Source organism: Poromitra crassiceps (assembly GCF_964638095.1).
Source record: "Poromitra crassiceps genome assembly, chromosome: 20".
NCBI classification, from domain to species: Eukaryota; Metazoa; Chordata; class Actinopteri; order Beryciformes; family Melamphaidae; genus Poromitra; species Poromitra crassiceps.
Window position 1 is genome coordinate 14,871,591 of NC_139637.1, and position 13,396 is coordinate 14,884,986.

At 41.9% G+C, this 13,396-nt stretch overlaps 1 protein-coding gene across 1 annotated transcript in view; it reads right to left on the reverse strand.

Annotated features, from left to right (window-relative positions):
* Positions 1 to 1,034: 1,034 nt before the first annotated feature.
* Positions 1,035 to 13,396, reverse strand: part of LOC310794893 (NACHT, LRR and PYD domains-containing protein 12-like) — a gene marked incomplete at its 5' end in the record, with an annotated part of 19,065 nt that continues 6,703 nt past the window's right edge. The window contains 3 exons of the mRNA XM_083656933.1: positions 1,035 to 3,230; positions 8,805 to 8,854; positions 9,035 to 9,208. Of these exons, the coding sequence (XP_083513059.1) occupies positions 2,632 to 3,230; positions 8,805 to 8,854; positions 9,035 to 9,208 (823 nt within the window). The 3' untranslated portion in view covers positions 1,035 to 2,631. The remainder of the gene's footprint in view (positions 3,231 to 8,804; positions 8,855 to 9,034; positions 9,209 to 13,396) is intronic.

Here is a 13,396-nt window from a genome sequence, read left to right on the forward strand (position 1 = left end):
CTCCCCAATGCTGTTTCCTGTTCTTCATGCCAGCACAGACTGGAGAACATTTGATCCAACCTGAGTCCATAATTTGTCTGTATAATTTCAGTCTCCGGTGGTCTTAACCGTTCCGTGACAATAGCTGTTTGCTGTTGGTTCAGTTTTGGAGATAGCAGCAGTATGAGAGAAATGTAGCCCCAGGGCCGTGCAGAGACCCTTAGAGGGGCAGGGGCTCAAAAGTTAAAAAAACAACACCACGGTGCGGGCAGGCGTGCTGGAACTATTATGAAGTGGGGTTAAGGGGTGCTGCAAGGAAGGGACTCTCGGCGGGGAAGAAAATTGTAAGTTTTTTGGACTTTTAACGATATTTAGAAGACTATTTAATTTTAAATTAGCATTAGGATTATACTATTATGATGTCATTATTCAGTATCTTCTCCTTTTCTCACTCACTTACATGTAACCACCTGCTCTCCCTTTAGATCGATTTACACTAAAACAGACAGCAACACAGGCATAAACAATGAACTTATTATTATGGAAAACCAGATGATGAAAATCAAACACTTTTGAAGAGTGAGTGTATGAAATAGGATTAATAGGATTAAGGCATGCCTTCACTATAAAAAAAAAAAAAAAAAAAAAAAGGGCACTTTTGGCATCCAGGGAAAATGGGCAGGGGTTTGGGCACCCCTCTGCATGTGCCTGTGTAGCCCTGTCCTCAGGTAAAACTGTTCGGTTCTCCTAAAAAGCAAGCTGGTTTGCTTTTTACTTCTTATATAATATATATATATATATATATATATATATATATATATATATAGCCACACCAAAGTGCAAAGTGGCTCAAAGGCGGACTGATAATCCTGTAACATCTGAGTTTATTGTAATGTACTGTAATGACACATCCAGCGAGAAACTGACCATAACGAAGACATGTGCCAAATTTGACGACATGCATGATGTTCAGTATTTTAAGAGGTTAAGAGGCAGGTTGCCTCTGTAAGCCTACTCACAGGATATGAAACGAGTCAATTCATTAGATGTGCTTTAATAAAATCTTTAGCAGAGTAACAGTAACAGATGCAATAAACACTATAGTTGAATTGACAAAAGGAAAAAATATATAAAAAGTGAAAGTAAATGGACAATAACATTGTTCCTGATTTACCCAGTAGGTAAACTGGTAAAAAACACATAATGTTACAAGGTGTTTCACAATTATGCTTTTTGGAGCAATAAGGAACCTTATGTGAAACATTTCAAATCACTTGACTGCGAGTATTTTAATTCACATTAAAAAACCGCACAATATCCGTATACCAATGATGCATATGTACTGGAGGGGCTGTCCAGTAGAGTAGAGGCATCTGACACGATCATCGAATGCTTGAAACCAGGAATCACTGTTCGACAAGGATTGTTCAGTTTCTCATAATCATTATGGTACAATAACCAAAGTTACACTGTAAAAATCCAAAAATAGTAAACACAAGACAAAAATGATTTAAAATAGTATAAGCTTAAGTTGTAACACTGCAAAAACAGTATCCAAAATGGTACACTGGTACAGTTACACTGTAAAAACCATAGACTGTAAATGGTAAAAACATAGCTAAAAAATTGCTGTAAAAACTTTAAAAATCCAATAATAATTGAGTAAAGCCTTGATAAATCTTTAGTCAAACTCTAGTTCAGCATAAACCATTAATAAAACGTGCAACCATAAGTTACACTGTACAAATATATTTTAAAACTGAACTGAAAAATAGTAAAACAGTGAAGTTACACTGTAAAAACCACTAATACAATGTGCAATACAAATATCATATGTACAATAATAAAACTTCAGTGAATCAGTAATACACTTAATTACAATTTGGAAATTGTTTAAAGATCCCCTAAAGTCATGTTTTAAGAAGAGAAACAATATTTCACTGCTTCAGAGACTGTGAGAGGCGTACACCTCTGTTCAATGTGCTGAGTTCTTTGTTCAATGTTCTTGGGGCTGGTTTGACATTTTCTGTCTTTATTTTTGGTTTCCAGTGCAGCAAAAGTAAACAAAGGATGGGGTCATTTCTTGCTTGGGCAGGCAAAAATGGCTGTGTACCTAGCAAGAGGAAAATAGATGCAGAGGTCCAAGTAGGAGTTCTACTCTTGTTTAAGGCTCTAGTTAGGGCAAGATCATCCATAGACTATGTACGAGTACTAAAAAGAATGCACGATCTAGGAGTGTTTCAGAGCAAGTGGTGTCTTGAGGAAGCTGTGTGCAGGCTGGAGGGAGGAGAGCTAGTTTTTAACATGGAGTTGAGATGAGGAGTGGATGACCGTGTGTATGATTGTCTGTGATTGCTTTGTTTTGAGTGGTGTTGTTTTGCCGAAGTTTTTTGGTTTGTAAATGTTTTGTTTTTCTGACTGTTTTCGGGTTGTGAAGGCCCTGTTTGTTTTGTGTTTTGTTTCTTGCTCTGATTAATTGACATGTTGTAGGTAGAAGGCTTGTTAAAACTCAATTCTCTCCCTCCTCTATCTGACACAGAGACACTGATGCACTAGACTAACGCACTAGGCTCAGACCCAAACTCAGTGTCTCCTTCCTCTATCTGACACAGAGAGAGACCCTGAAGAATCAGATCAGTCAGATCCAGTCTCTCAATCAGACTCATGCTCAGACTCAGGATCTCCCTCCGTATGCTCACACTCCTCTTCTATATGACACAGAGCCATTTTGGAACGGTCCCATCTAGACCCAAACGCAGGGTAGAGTGGTTCAGTGAATCTGGAGTGGAAGGTGTGAATGTGGAGCAGTGTGCCAGAGCAAACTCTGTAGAAGGACAGAGAGCCAGCATCCCAGTCGAGATACACTCCTACTTTGTCACAGTAGCTGTAGAAAGGTATAACTGTGGGGATAGAATTGTGAGTGGCTGTATAATACCTATCATTGCAGAACACACTCCAGGACTTGTCACCATTTCCAAGCTTGCAGTCATCATCCTTGCCTCTCCTGACGATTTCTCTGTAAGTCACTCCTATATGAACCATCCCTTCCCACTTGACCTCCCAGTAATGGCGACCAGTGAGACCATTTTCACACAGCAGCTGACAGCACTCAGGAGGATAATGATCATCATCATCATCAGGATCATCTTCAGAATATGGCTTCCCCCTCACATCTTCCACCTTTCTCTTGTCTTTAGACACGATGAGCCCTCTGTGTGCTGTCTTTGGGTCCAGTGTGAGTTCACAGGCATCTGATGGAGAGAACAAGACTCAATACAGCAGCAGCTTCTCATCTAATACACATGTGCTGCATTTCCCAATAACAATCGTTCTTACTGGTTATGAAGATTTCCTACAAGCAAATTTAACATCCATAGATTTTTCACCCCTCCAGTCAGTTTTCCTATACCTGTTCCTATACCTGTATAACCATTAGTGAAAACATTCTAATATGTTTGTATATATGTATGTAATCTAATTCTGCACCAAATAACTTACCGTATTTCCTCTATTAGTGGCCTCTATTCCATTACAGGCCTCTGCTCTAATATAGGACGGGGGCACGGCCTGCACGGACAAATAAAGGCCCCTCCCTCAATACAGGCCGGGTCAAAAAAAAAAAACGAAGGAGCAAAAACTACGGTGAATACGGTACTGTAAATTTCCCATAACACAACGCATCTACCGTGTGACGTAACCGGACGTAACGCAGACGAGAGAAATAAAAACAAACATGGCACCAACCAAACGAACCAGACGAAAGTTTGACGTTAAGTTTAAAGAGAGCGTTGTGCAATATGCAGCGGAAAATTTGGTACAGTGTGATGTGGAATCAGCCCTTCAAGCAGAGCCTGCATGATGCCTACGACCAGTGGATAGCTGGGGACGCAGATAAGCAGTACACAGCTGGAGGTGGAAACCTAAAAGCGCCTGCCCGACGCCTGCTTGTGGACTGGGTGATCGCCGCCTGGGACAAGCTGGACAAGGATCTGATCAAAAAGTCCTTCCAAGTTTGTGGACAGTCTGTGAAAACTGACGGGAGTGAAGACAACCTCATCCACTGCTTCAAGCAGGGACAGCCCTGCACCGCTGGACGGGAGGCTCTCGTCCAGCTGCGTCAGCGGGACCAGGAGAACAGACAGGCAGCCGAGGATGAGGAAGATGAAGAGGAACTGGTCAACAATTAACTTGTTGTTCTGGATAATGTTGATGATGATGAGGACGCAGAGGATACCGACATACTAGATGAGGAGGAGGATACTGAGTGAGTGAGTGACCACCAATATTTATTTGCGTTGTTTGGTTTTGTAACCTGTAGGTTAGGTCACGCCCTGGCATGCCCATAGGTTATTACCCTTGCGACACAACCAATCCAGTTAGATCCCATATCAGCCCCCGGAAATAAATACCGGTAACGTAGGTGTCTCCACCTTTCATTCCCCCGGTTGGAGCGTTGCTGTCTGGGCTGCTGAGCGTGTCCTCACACTCCCTGGTTGAGGTAGGCTGAAATGATTGTTTGGTGCGCGCACATTGCCCACTTGTTCAAATGGCTCGCTAAAGCCTGTAACTGTCTTTTAGACGTATCCGTGTGCGGCTGCTGCTGCTCTGGAGACCTGTGTCCCGTCCGACGGGTTGGTACAGCAAGCAAGGTATTGACACTGACTGATCTTTTACCTCACGTGTAACCAATTGATATCCAAACTAATGCATGTGTGTATCCATGTGCTCTGTGATCAGAAGACGGCACGTGAAACCCAGCGTGTGTGTGGCCACAAAACGGCGTGTGAAACCCAGCGTGTGTGTGTGTCCAGCGTGTGGTATCATTCACAGCCAAGGTACAATGTTTGGTAATGGTTACTGTAGTGCATTCGAGGTGTAATTATCATTCATGTATTAATGCTTGTTTTTGTATTTCTTTGTACAGCAGAGACTGCCGCTGCTGTTTTGCCTATAGCAACTCTTTTGTAAAACAAGCCACTTGAAGTGTCTTTTTATTTCTTTGTTTTATTCTCCCAGCGTTTTATAACTAGAAAGGTCATTTAATCTAACTTTATTACCAAACCTGGTTTGAGGATAGATACATCCTATCGAGGTGCCCGGCCACCTTTTATACAGGAGGACAGCAGAGTGGTCCTTTTGGTTTTCAATGTGCATTTGTTTGACAGTGTGCTTTTGTCATATTTTATTGTAGTGTTTGGTGTGGTTTGAACCACGACTGCGACTCCTCTTATACTGTAGGTGGGCTAAGTCCCTCGTATCATCGATATATCCTCCATTCCTAATAACTTGTGTTTGGTTAGTTAGTATTGGCCATTCTACCGACTGAACATTTCTTATGCTGTTCCCATCTTTTTATCAGATTTGTTTTATTGCATAAAATAAATCTATTTTGTATTTGGTATCTCTCTCCCGTCTCTGATTTAACTTGTGGATTCCTGTGCGGGGTGAAACCATATTGGGGGTTACTCTGGTTTAATACCAGTCTTGATTTCATACCAGGTATTCTTTGGGTGAAAGTCCTAAGGTGGCGTTGTCGACATTTTAATACAATTGGCCGAGTTACACTCTGGCTCGGTTACAGTTTTATGCAATATTTTGCAATAAAAGTCATGAAAATAAAGGAGTATGTCCATGAGAGTTTAATATTAAGAAATAAAGGCCTCACTCGAATACAGGCCTCTGCTCTAATATAGGATGGGGGCTCTCTGCGGCTCAGTAAATAAAGGCCCCAGTTACTATTAGAGGAAATACGGTACATTGATAAGAACCAAACGCTAATAAGGGACAGTCCGTTATTTATGAGAGGGGGGGGTATGGTGCAGGGGCGACTTTGTTTTCGTTTTGTTCCTTCACCCTCCCCAGATCTATAAATATTTTTCCATGTCCCTCCCTGAGTGACTGGAGATAAATGCATCACCCTCCCTCCACCATAAATAACCACACTTTATCATATTCACACCAAAGGTATAGAAAATATGACCTTTTCCGATGATTTGGCTATGTTTGATAGCGCCCTATGACATCGGGGGAGAGAGGGGGCGGGGGCATATAACGTTTAGTAGCCTACCCAGCCCATAAACGGCCTCATCTCCTAGTTATAAAGCCGATCGCCCGCTCAGTACCGCTCAGTCCCGCTCCAGTTTCAATCACAACATGTTCGAAAGAGAATGCATCGGTGCATGGCTAATTGAGCCACATGTGAAATCTCCCACTCCCAGCATGCATTGAGGGTAATACATTGACAAGAAATAGCAACCAAATCAGCCTAAATAGGCTAAGTGGTAGATATAAATAATGTTTATGTTAGCACAACATGCAATTGTAGAACCTTTCAATATTGGACAAAATAAAACAATAAAAATCAAAACACAACCCTATGTGAAACATGTATGTAATCCAGGTGCTATATATATCCCTTGCAGATTTAACGTTATTTGGATGAGTGACACTGATGCACTGTGATGTCCGCTCCAGCCTCCAATAAGACTAGCCTACTTCGTGTACACGCCCACTATTTTCTTGCCAGCTGCTGCGACGAGAAGGAAGAGAAACGAGCATGCAGCCGACTCTGCTGAGCTCATGTTATTTGTAGTGAGCAATGCCCATTGCCCAGGCGTTTAAACGCAAATTAAAACACCCTGGCCTTTTTATCTCTTTTATTCTTTTGAGCGGAGCGGTGAGTGCAAGCGGGTGAAATCTGTATCGAGCGGCAAGCGGTCTGGAGCGGAGTCCAGTCACCATACAGGTAAACCATAGATATAAATAGGGGAGTAAACACGAATTTTGGAACGAAAAAACGCATTTAAAAATATATACAAAATACAAAAAATGAAAGTTGTATAACCCTCCCTAAAGCCAAAATAAAAAACACAAGTCCATCCCCAGTACTCAAAAAAATATTTGATACCCCTCCCCCTTTCTGCACCATACCCCCCCTCTCATAAATAACGAACAGTCCCTAAGTTGTTCCACTGCAACATCATGTTGTCAAAAAAGCACAACAGGCTTTGTCTCTTGTCTTCAATCTGCGTTCCAACTGAGAACATCTGGTACAAACACCGGTGTAACATTAGCCATAAGCCGCTTTCACACACAAATCGCACAATATTGCAGTTCAGAAGGCCCGCAAAGCTGGCAGCCTCACCACAGAAATTGCTTTCACACAGAGCCAAGCAGCACCACCACATTCCCGTCCTGGGGTGTGCTTTCAGGTGACACCCACCCCTCCCGGATTGAAATGAGGCGAGGGGAGGAATTTCCACCCAGCTCCTCCTAGCCTAAATGAACATTTTCATAGGTTAGTGTGGCCTAGGCTACTGTATGATGAACGAATTCTCCATGTGTTCTTCACATGCAGCATGGTAACAAGGCTTTCAATATTCATCTGATCGACTTTATGGATCACAGATGCACCATCATGTATTAGGTACAAGACTAATTCTTATCTTTTGGTTCCAGTTTTTTGTAAAGCAAATTATCCCCATGAAGTAGCCTAATTAGTGTCCGTTCTGAAAGACGGCGCCCGCATATCAAACAGCTGCAGTCTGCATAACGTTCGTCGGGGGAATAGTATAGGCTATGAATGCACATGACTACTATAACGTTAGTAGTTTTTGTAAGGGAACGCACAACTGGCTAGCGAGACAGATTGCAGTTCTGGAGCTGGTTTCCAGAGGGAATATCCTCAGACCGACTCGCCACAGTGCCCATTCGCACCTCTGTTCCGTGTTGCCGCTCCTACGCTTTCAGATGGAGGCGGGTTGGAGAGTAATCCGGCGCTGTGACTAGTTCCACACACGCGGATCACATTTTCTGTGTATTTTATCGCTTTCAAGGCCGGTGTGAAAGCGGTTATAGATGATGCAGCATTAATATCAACAACCGGCCAACGCATTTCAAAGATGATGACGCCTCCGTGGAAAGAGTCCAACTGGTTAACAGTTGAAACGTTTGGTGCGTTTTGAGCTTGAGCACAAAATTTGGTTATTTGTCAAAAAATACAGTGGCAAACAGTTAAATCAACATTGCCAGGTCATGACTCACCAACACATGAAATATCTTAAAAATTAAAAAATACACTAGAGGGGGGCTTTAAGATGCTACAATGTACTTTATGATCTCTGGCTTACGATACTTTTGGGAAACATTTATTATTGTAGATTTATTAGAAACTTGCTAAACCATTTGATTATAACACATGATGTCAGCCATCATTCTGATCCACAGTATCTGAATGAATGGACGTCACTTAGAGGCCATTTACACCTGGCATTAACATGCATTTTGGGTGATCCGATTGCAATCCGATTGCAATCTGATCACCCAAAACGCATGTTTGGGTACTGTGGATACTGTGGTGTACAGTAGATGGACTTATTTCAGTAGTTGAATGTGTGCTGCTTTGTTTTCATGAATCAAACTAAATACTAGGGCTGTCACTTTTTATTCGAAATTCGAATTTAACTTTGAATGTGGGGGAAGAGGGCATGTTCGAATGTATAATTGACCTGTTCGAATTTTTTAATTTTTTATTATTATTATTATTATTATTATTATTATTTTTTTAATTAACCAAAATTAACCAAATGCTGCTTGCTGGTAATGTTAATCCGATGTCAGAAAAAGTCTGTGTCGCGTTAGTCTCTTCTGAGAAAGTTTATCTCCAGGGTCTGAAAAGTTGTCTCGAGTTGGATGCAGCAAAAATTTTAAAAAAAAAATCAATTAACCAAAAAACTTCGAATATATTCGAACATTTTGCGGGCAATTAAAGTTCATTCAAACTTTATTTTGGGAAAAAGTGACAGCCCTACTAAATACACACTTACATTTCCTCACACCTCCTTGTTTCAGCCACTCCTCTCCATCAGGTTCCACCCTGGGGAATAAACAAAAACAGACCAGCAGATTATCTTTGATTATGGAACAATTGACATTTCAATATCAACAATTTCCACTCATATCCTCCATTAAACAATAATTTATATTCCTGGTCTTCTCAGTGTGACAGAGAAAATGTGTGACTGTCGGCCTTCTAACAGAGGTTGCCTCTCTATACCTGAGAGATTTCAATCTCCAGTGTGGATCAATCACGCCAGCACGTAGCAGGTTCAGTCCTGCGGCTCCTGGATTATTGTACCTCAGGTCCAGCTCTCTCAGATGGGAGGGGTTGGAGCTCAGAGCTGAGGCCAGATAAGCAAAGCCTTCCTCTGTGAGCAGACAGCCTGACAGCCTGCGCACGCGCACACACACACACACACACACAAACACACACACAAACACACACACACACACACACACACACACACACACACAGAGCAAACAGTTCCGTTTGATATTTATATTGTGACCAGTGATATATATTTAATAAAATCAAAAAAATCTGTGGGGGTCTTCTTTGACCAACACTTAAATTTTGAATGCCATGTTAAGAAACTGGTCCAATCATGTTTCATTCAATTAAGAAATACTGCTGGTGTGACAGATCATCACTGCGAGGTCCACCTTTCCTACACATAAGATGATGGTTTTGCATGTTCTAGGTATTGGTTATAGTGGGGCAGCATAGCTCACTATATGAGACCAATCGTTCATTTTGTGATAAAAGTGCCAAATTTGGCACAGAAATAGCTTAATGTAGAAGACATCTGGATATTGTGGCAGTGCAGATTAGCATTTTTATGACCATTTTCCAAAATGGCTGCCAGCCGTAGCTCAACATTTGAGACCAATTGTTCATTTTGTGATACAAGCACCAAATTTTGCAGATGTGTTCAGAGATATATTCTGAACAAAACTGGATATTGGGCCATCACAAATTTGCCCCCTGGTGGCCGTGGCAGGCATTTTTCAAAATGGCGACCAGCGGTTTGTCAACATTTCCTATCCCATTGGATCCACATGCAATACCAGACATAATATAGATCCTAGTAAGTCTGAGAACCAAATGAAAATACTCATTCAAAATGATATGGACTTTTACAAAGTAATTAGTCACTTCATTATGTGTGTAGACTACATTATAGGCCTATTAGTGCGGCTACTGTTCATTTAGTGATAAAAGCGACAAATTGGGCACAGAAATAGCTTAATATATGTAGAAGACATCTGGATATTGGGACGTTGCATAGCATCAAAATCCTACTATGAGCTGATCTCTTGTGGTTGCACGAGTGGTTGCAGAAAGTGTTGCAAGTACAAAAAGGCTGCACTTCAGTGCACAGGCCTTTGCTTCTGTGAGGGAGGATGTGCTAGTGAGTATGATTTATGAATACCATTCATTTAAATTGGAGTAGTTTATTCCTTTCATATTATACTTGGTATACATACTGTACTTGGTAACCATTTTATAAAAGCAATAGCTCACTTCAGGCGTTTTATGGAGTTTTTCCTGGAGGGAGATTGTTGCTTTCTCTGCTTTCTGGTTTTGGTGGACAATAACCGTTGCTTCTGGGCAACTCTGTAAGTGCAGTACCATTTCATAAGGTGGTCAAGAGTGCAATCTATCACATGACGTCCTTCAGATGAGACGTTAAACCGAGGTCCTGACTCTCTGTGGTCATTAAAGATCCCATCGGTACTCTTCACAAGAGTAGGGGTGTGACCCCGGTGCCCTGGCTAAATTCCCAAACAGGCCTTCCTTCAATCGTGGTCACCTAATCATCCCTTGTTACTTAATTGGCACATTCAGTCTTCAACTCTCCACTGTGATAGGCTGATGTGTGGTGAGCATTCTGGCACAAAATGGCTGCCGTGCATCACCCAGGTGGGTGCTACACATCGGTGGTGGATGAGTTGAGTTCCCTCCCCTGATAGGTGAAGCGCTTTGAGTGTCTTGAAAGGTGCTATTTAAATCCAATCAATTATTATTAGGACGGTGAAAACATGGATCGACGTGATATCACGTCAATGGCAGGGAAAGGGCGCTGAAAGGAAACTGGCTGGCCTTCCAGACGCTACACGTCACTTCTGCTTCGCTTCAGCGTCTGGTGTGTTTGCACCGTAACAGAAGGAAATCAGGAAACCACCAAGTGTAATTGTCTGCACTCTGCAATATAAACAGTTGACATAAAGGCCTAAATATTCTTCTGCATCAAACCACTCACCGAATGCGTCGCGGCTGGCGAGCCCGCCAGCGCAGCCTGCGTGCAGCTCCTTGAAAATGTGACTTGGCGCTGCTGATGCGAACAGCGCGAGTATAATAATTATACTCGCGTATAATAATGATATATATATAATAATAATTACCTACGGGAATTTGTGTAACTTTTTATTGTTGAATTAGTTGTTAATGTCATTGATGCTACTGCTGCTGTAACGCCAGAATTTGAATAAAAGTACTCTATCTATCTATCTATCTATCTATCTATCATATAATGTAGATGGGGAGATAACAGGAGAAAGTGAAAGCTGTTACCAAGTATATATGTGCTACATTCTCTCCTTGGGCTAACTTCTAGTCTTTGAAATCCTAGTGAAATCACACAGTTACTCATTTTGCTGTCGACTCCCCGGCGACCCCTTGTCAAGCTGACGTTCGAGTATATAGGACTAGCTGCCACCGGCAAGGCTCCAAGTCAAGGCAGATGCAGCAGTATATTTCAGCATTAAAGATCGAGTTTGTGTTTCGAGGCAGTAAGGAGAGGAAAATCATACAGGGTTCAGGTATTTTCACTGGCATTGAAATGTGCATATATCCAGAATTTAAATGACTAGTGCAGTGCCCGTTCCCCCCTGGCACCACCCTGTGGGCGCTTCCCCCCCGCACACACACTGCACTCTGTCAGCTCCCCCTAAGCGCAAGTTTGAAGTCGATCCAACAAACGGTTCTCGAGATACGTGAAGGACAGACATACAGACAGTCCTGGAATAAGTCCAAATTGCATTAAAGGCAGCACCACACTCCATCGGGGACCGAGCAGCGCACTCCCCAAGTTTGAAGTCACAATCGGACAAATGTTTCTCGAGATAAACTGCTTTTTGTGTTTCCAGTATCGGACAAATGTTTCTCGAGATAAACTGCTTTTTGTGTTGCCAGTAAGTGGCACTATGTCAAATTGCAAAAAATTCAGCGCCGCACTACTTCGAGTTCCCAGGAGCACACTCCCCAAGTTTGAAGTCAATCGGATGAACGGTTCTCAAGATAAACCACTTTTTGTGTTTCCAGTAGGTGGCGCTGTGCTGAATTGCACAAAATTCGGCAGTGCTGTCAGGTTCCCAGCAGCACACTTACCAAGTTTGAAGTCGATCAGATGAATGGCTATGGAGATAAACCTCTTTTTGTGTTGCCAGTACGTGGCGCTATGCCAAATTGCAGGGAATTCAGCTCCCTGCACTGTGTTGAGTTCCCATCAGTGCACTCCCCAAAGTTGAAGTCGATCGGACGAACGGTTCTTGAGATAAACCACATTTTCTATGTTGCCAGTAGGTGGCGCTATGCTGCATTGCACGAAAACAGGGCATTGCACTGCACAATAGGGCACACTCCCAAAGTTTGAAGTCGATCCGACCAACGGTTCTCGATGGCATGCAGCAGATGATGCTCATCCATAAGCAGTGGTGGAAATGGCCAGGTTTTATTCTGGGAACCCTACTTACACAGGATGGGGGTTCCCAGAAGTGGCGTTGCGCTAGAGCAGAGGTTTTCAAATGTTTTTCAGCCAAGGACCCCTTATAAGATAGAAAATATACCGGGGACCCCCTCATTCTGATTTGTGATTTTGGGCTCAGCTTGTTTCCATGGTAACGTGCTTGACATTTAAATTGATAGGTTTGTCAGATTAGAATGTAATCCATGAACCATTTTAGATTTAAAGCATAACATATTTTCGTTGAACTATGAACAAAAACTTTTCGCGGACCCCCTGGCAAAGTGCCATTTGAGAACCACTGCCCTAGAGCAGTGGTTCTCAACTGGTGTAGCCTCAGGACCCACTATTTTCCTTGTCATGAAGTCGCGACCCAAATTTCAGATTTTTTTTTAAACCACTCAAATTTATTGCACAAAAAATAGCGCATTAATTTAATACACAATGCCTTCATGCACTGTTATAAACCTCAAATGAACAAAAAAGTGCAACAGAAGTGCAACTAGGGCTAAAAACCAATTGAAATAAGGCAGACTTGAATTACAGGCCTATATGTTTTTAAATTTAAACAAGTCAAACTGGTCATGCTCAGAAAGTCTTATTTGAACTGTATGAAATATGAAATAAAAGGCAGACTTATCTTGAATTACATGCCTATATGTTTTTAAACAAGTTAATAATAATAATAATAATAATAAAACAAGTTAACCTGGTCATGCTAATCCAGTTTCAATAGTCTGAATTTAACTAATATGAAATAAAAAGGCAGACTTTTCTTGAATCACAGGCAGGCTATATGCTTTTTAGTTAAACTGGTCATAACTTTTAATTAA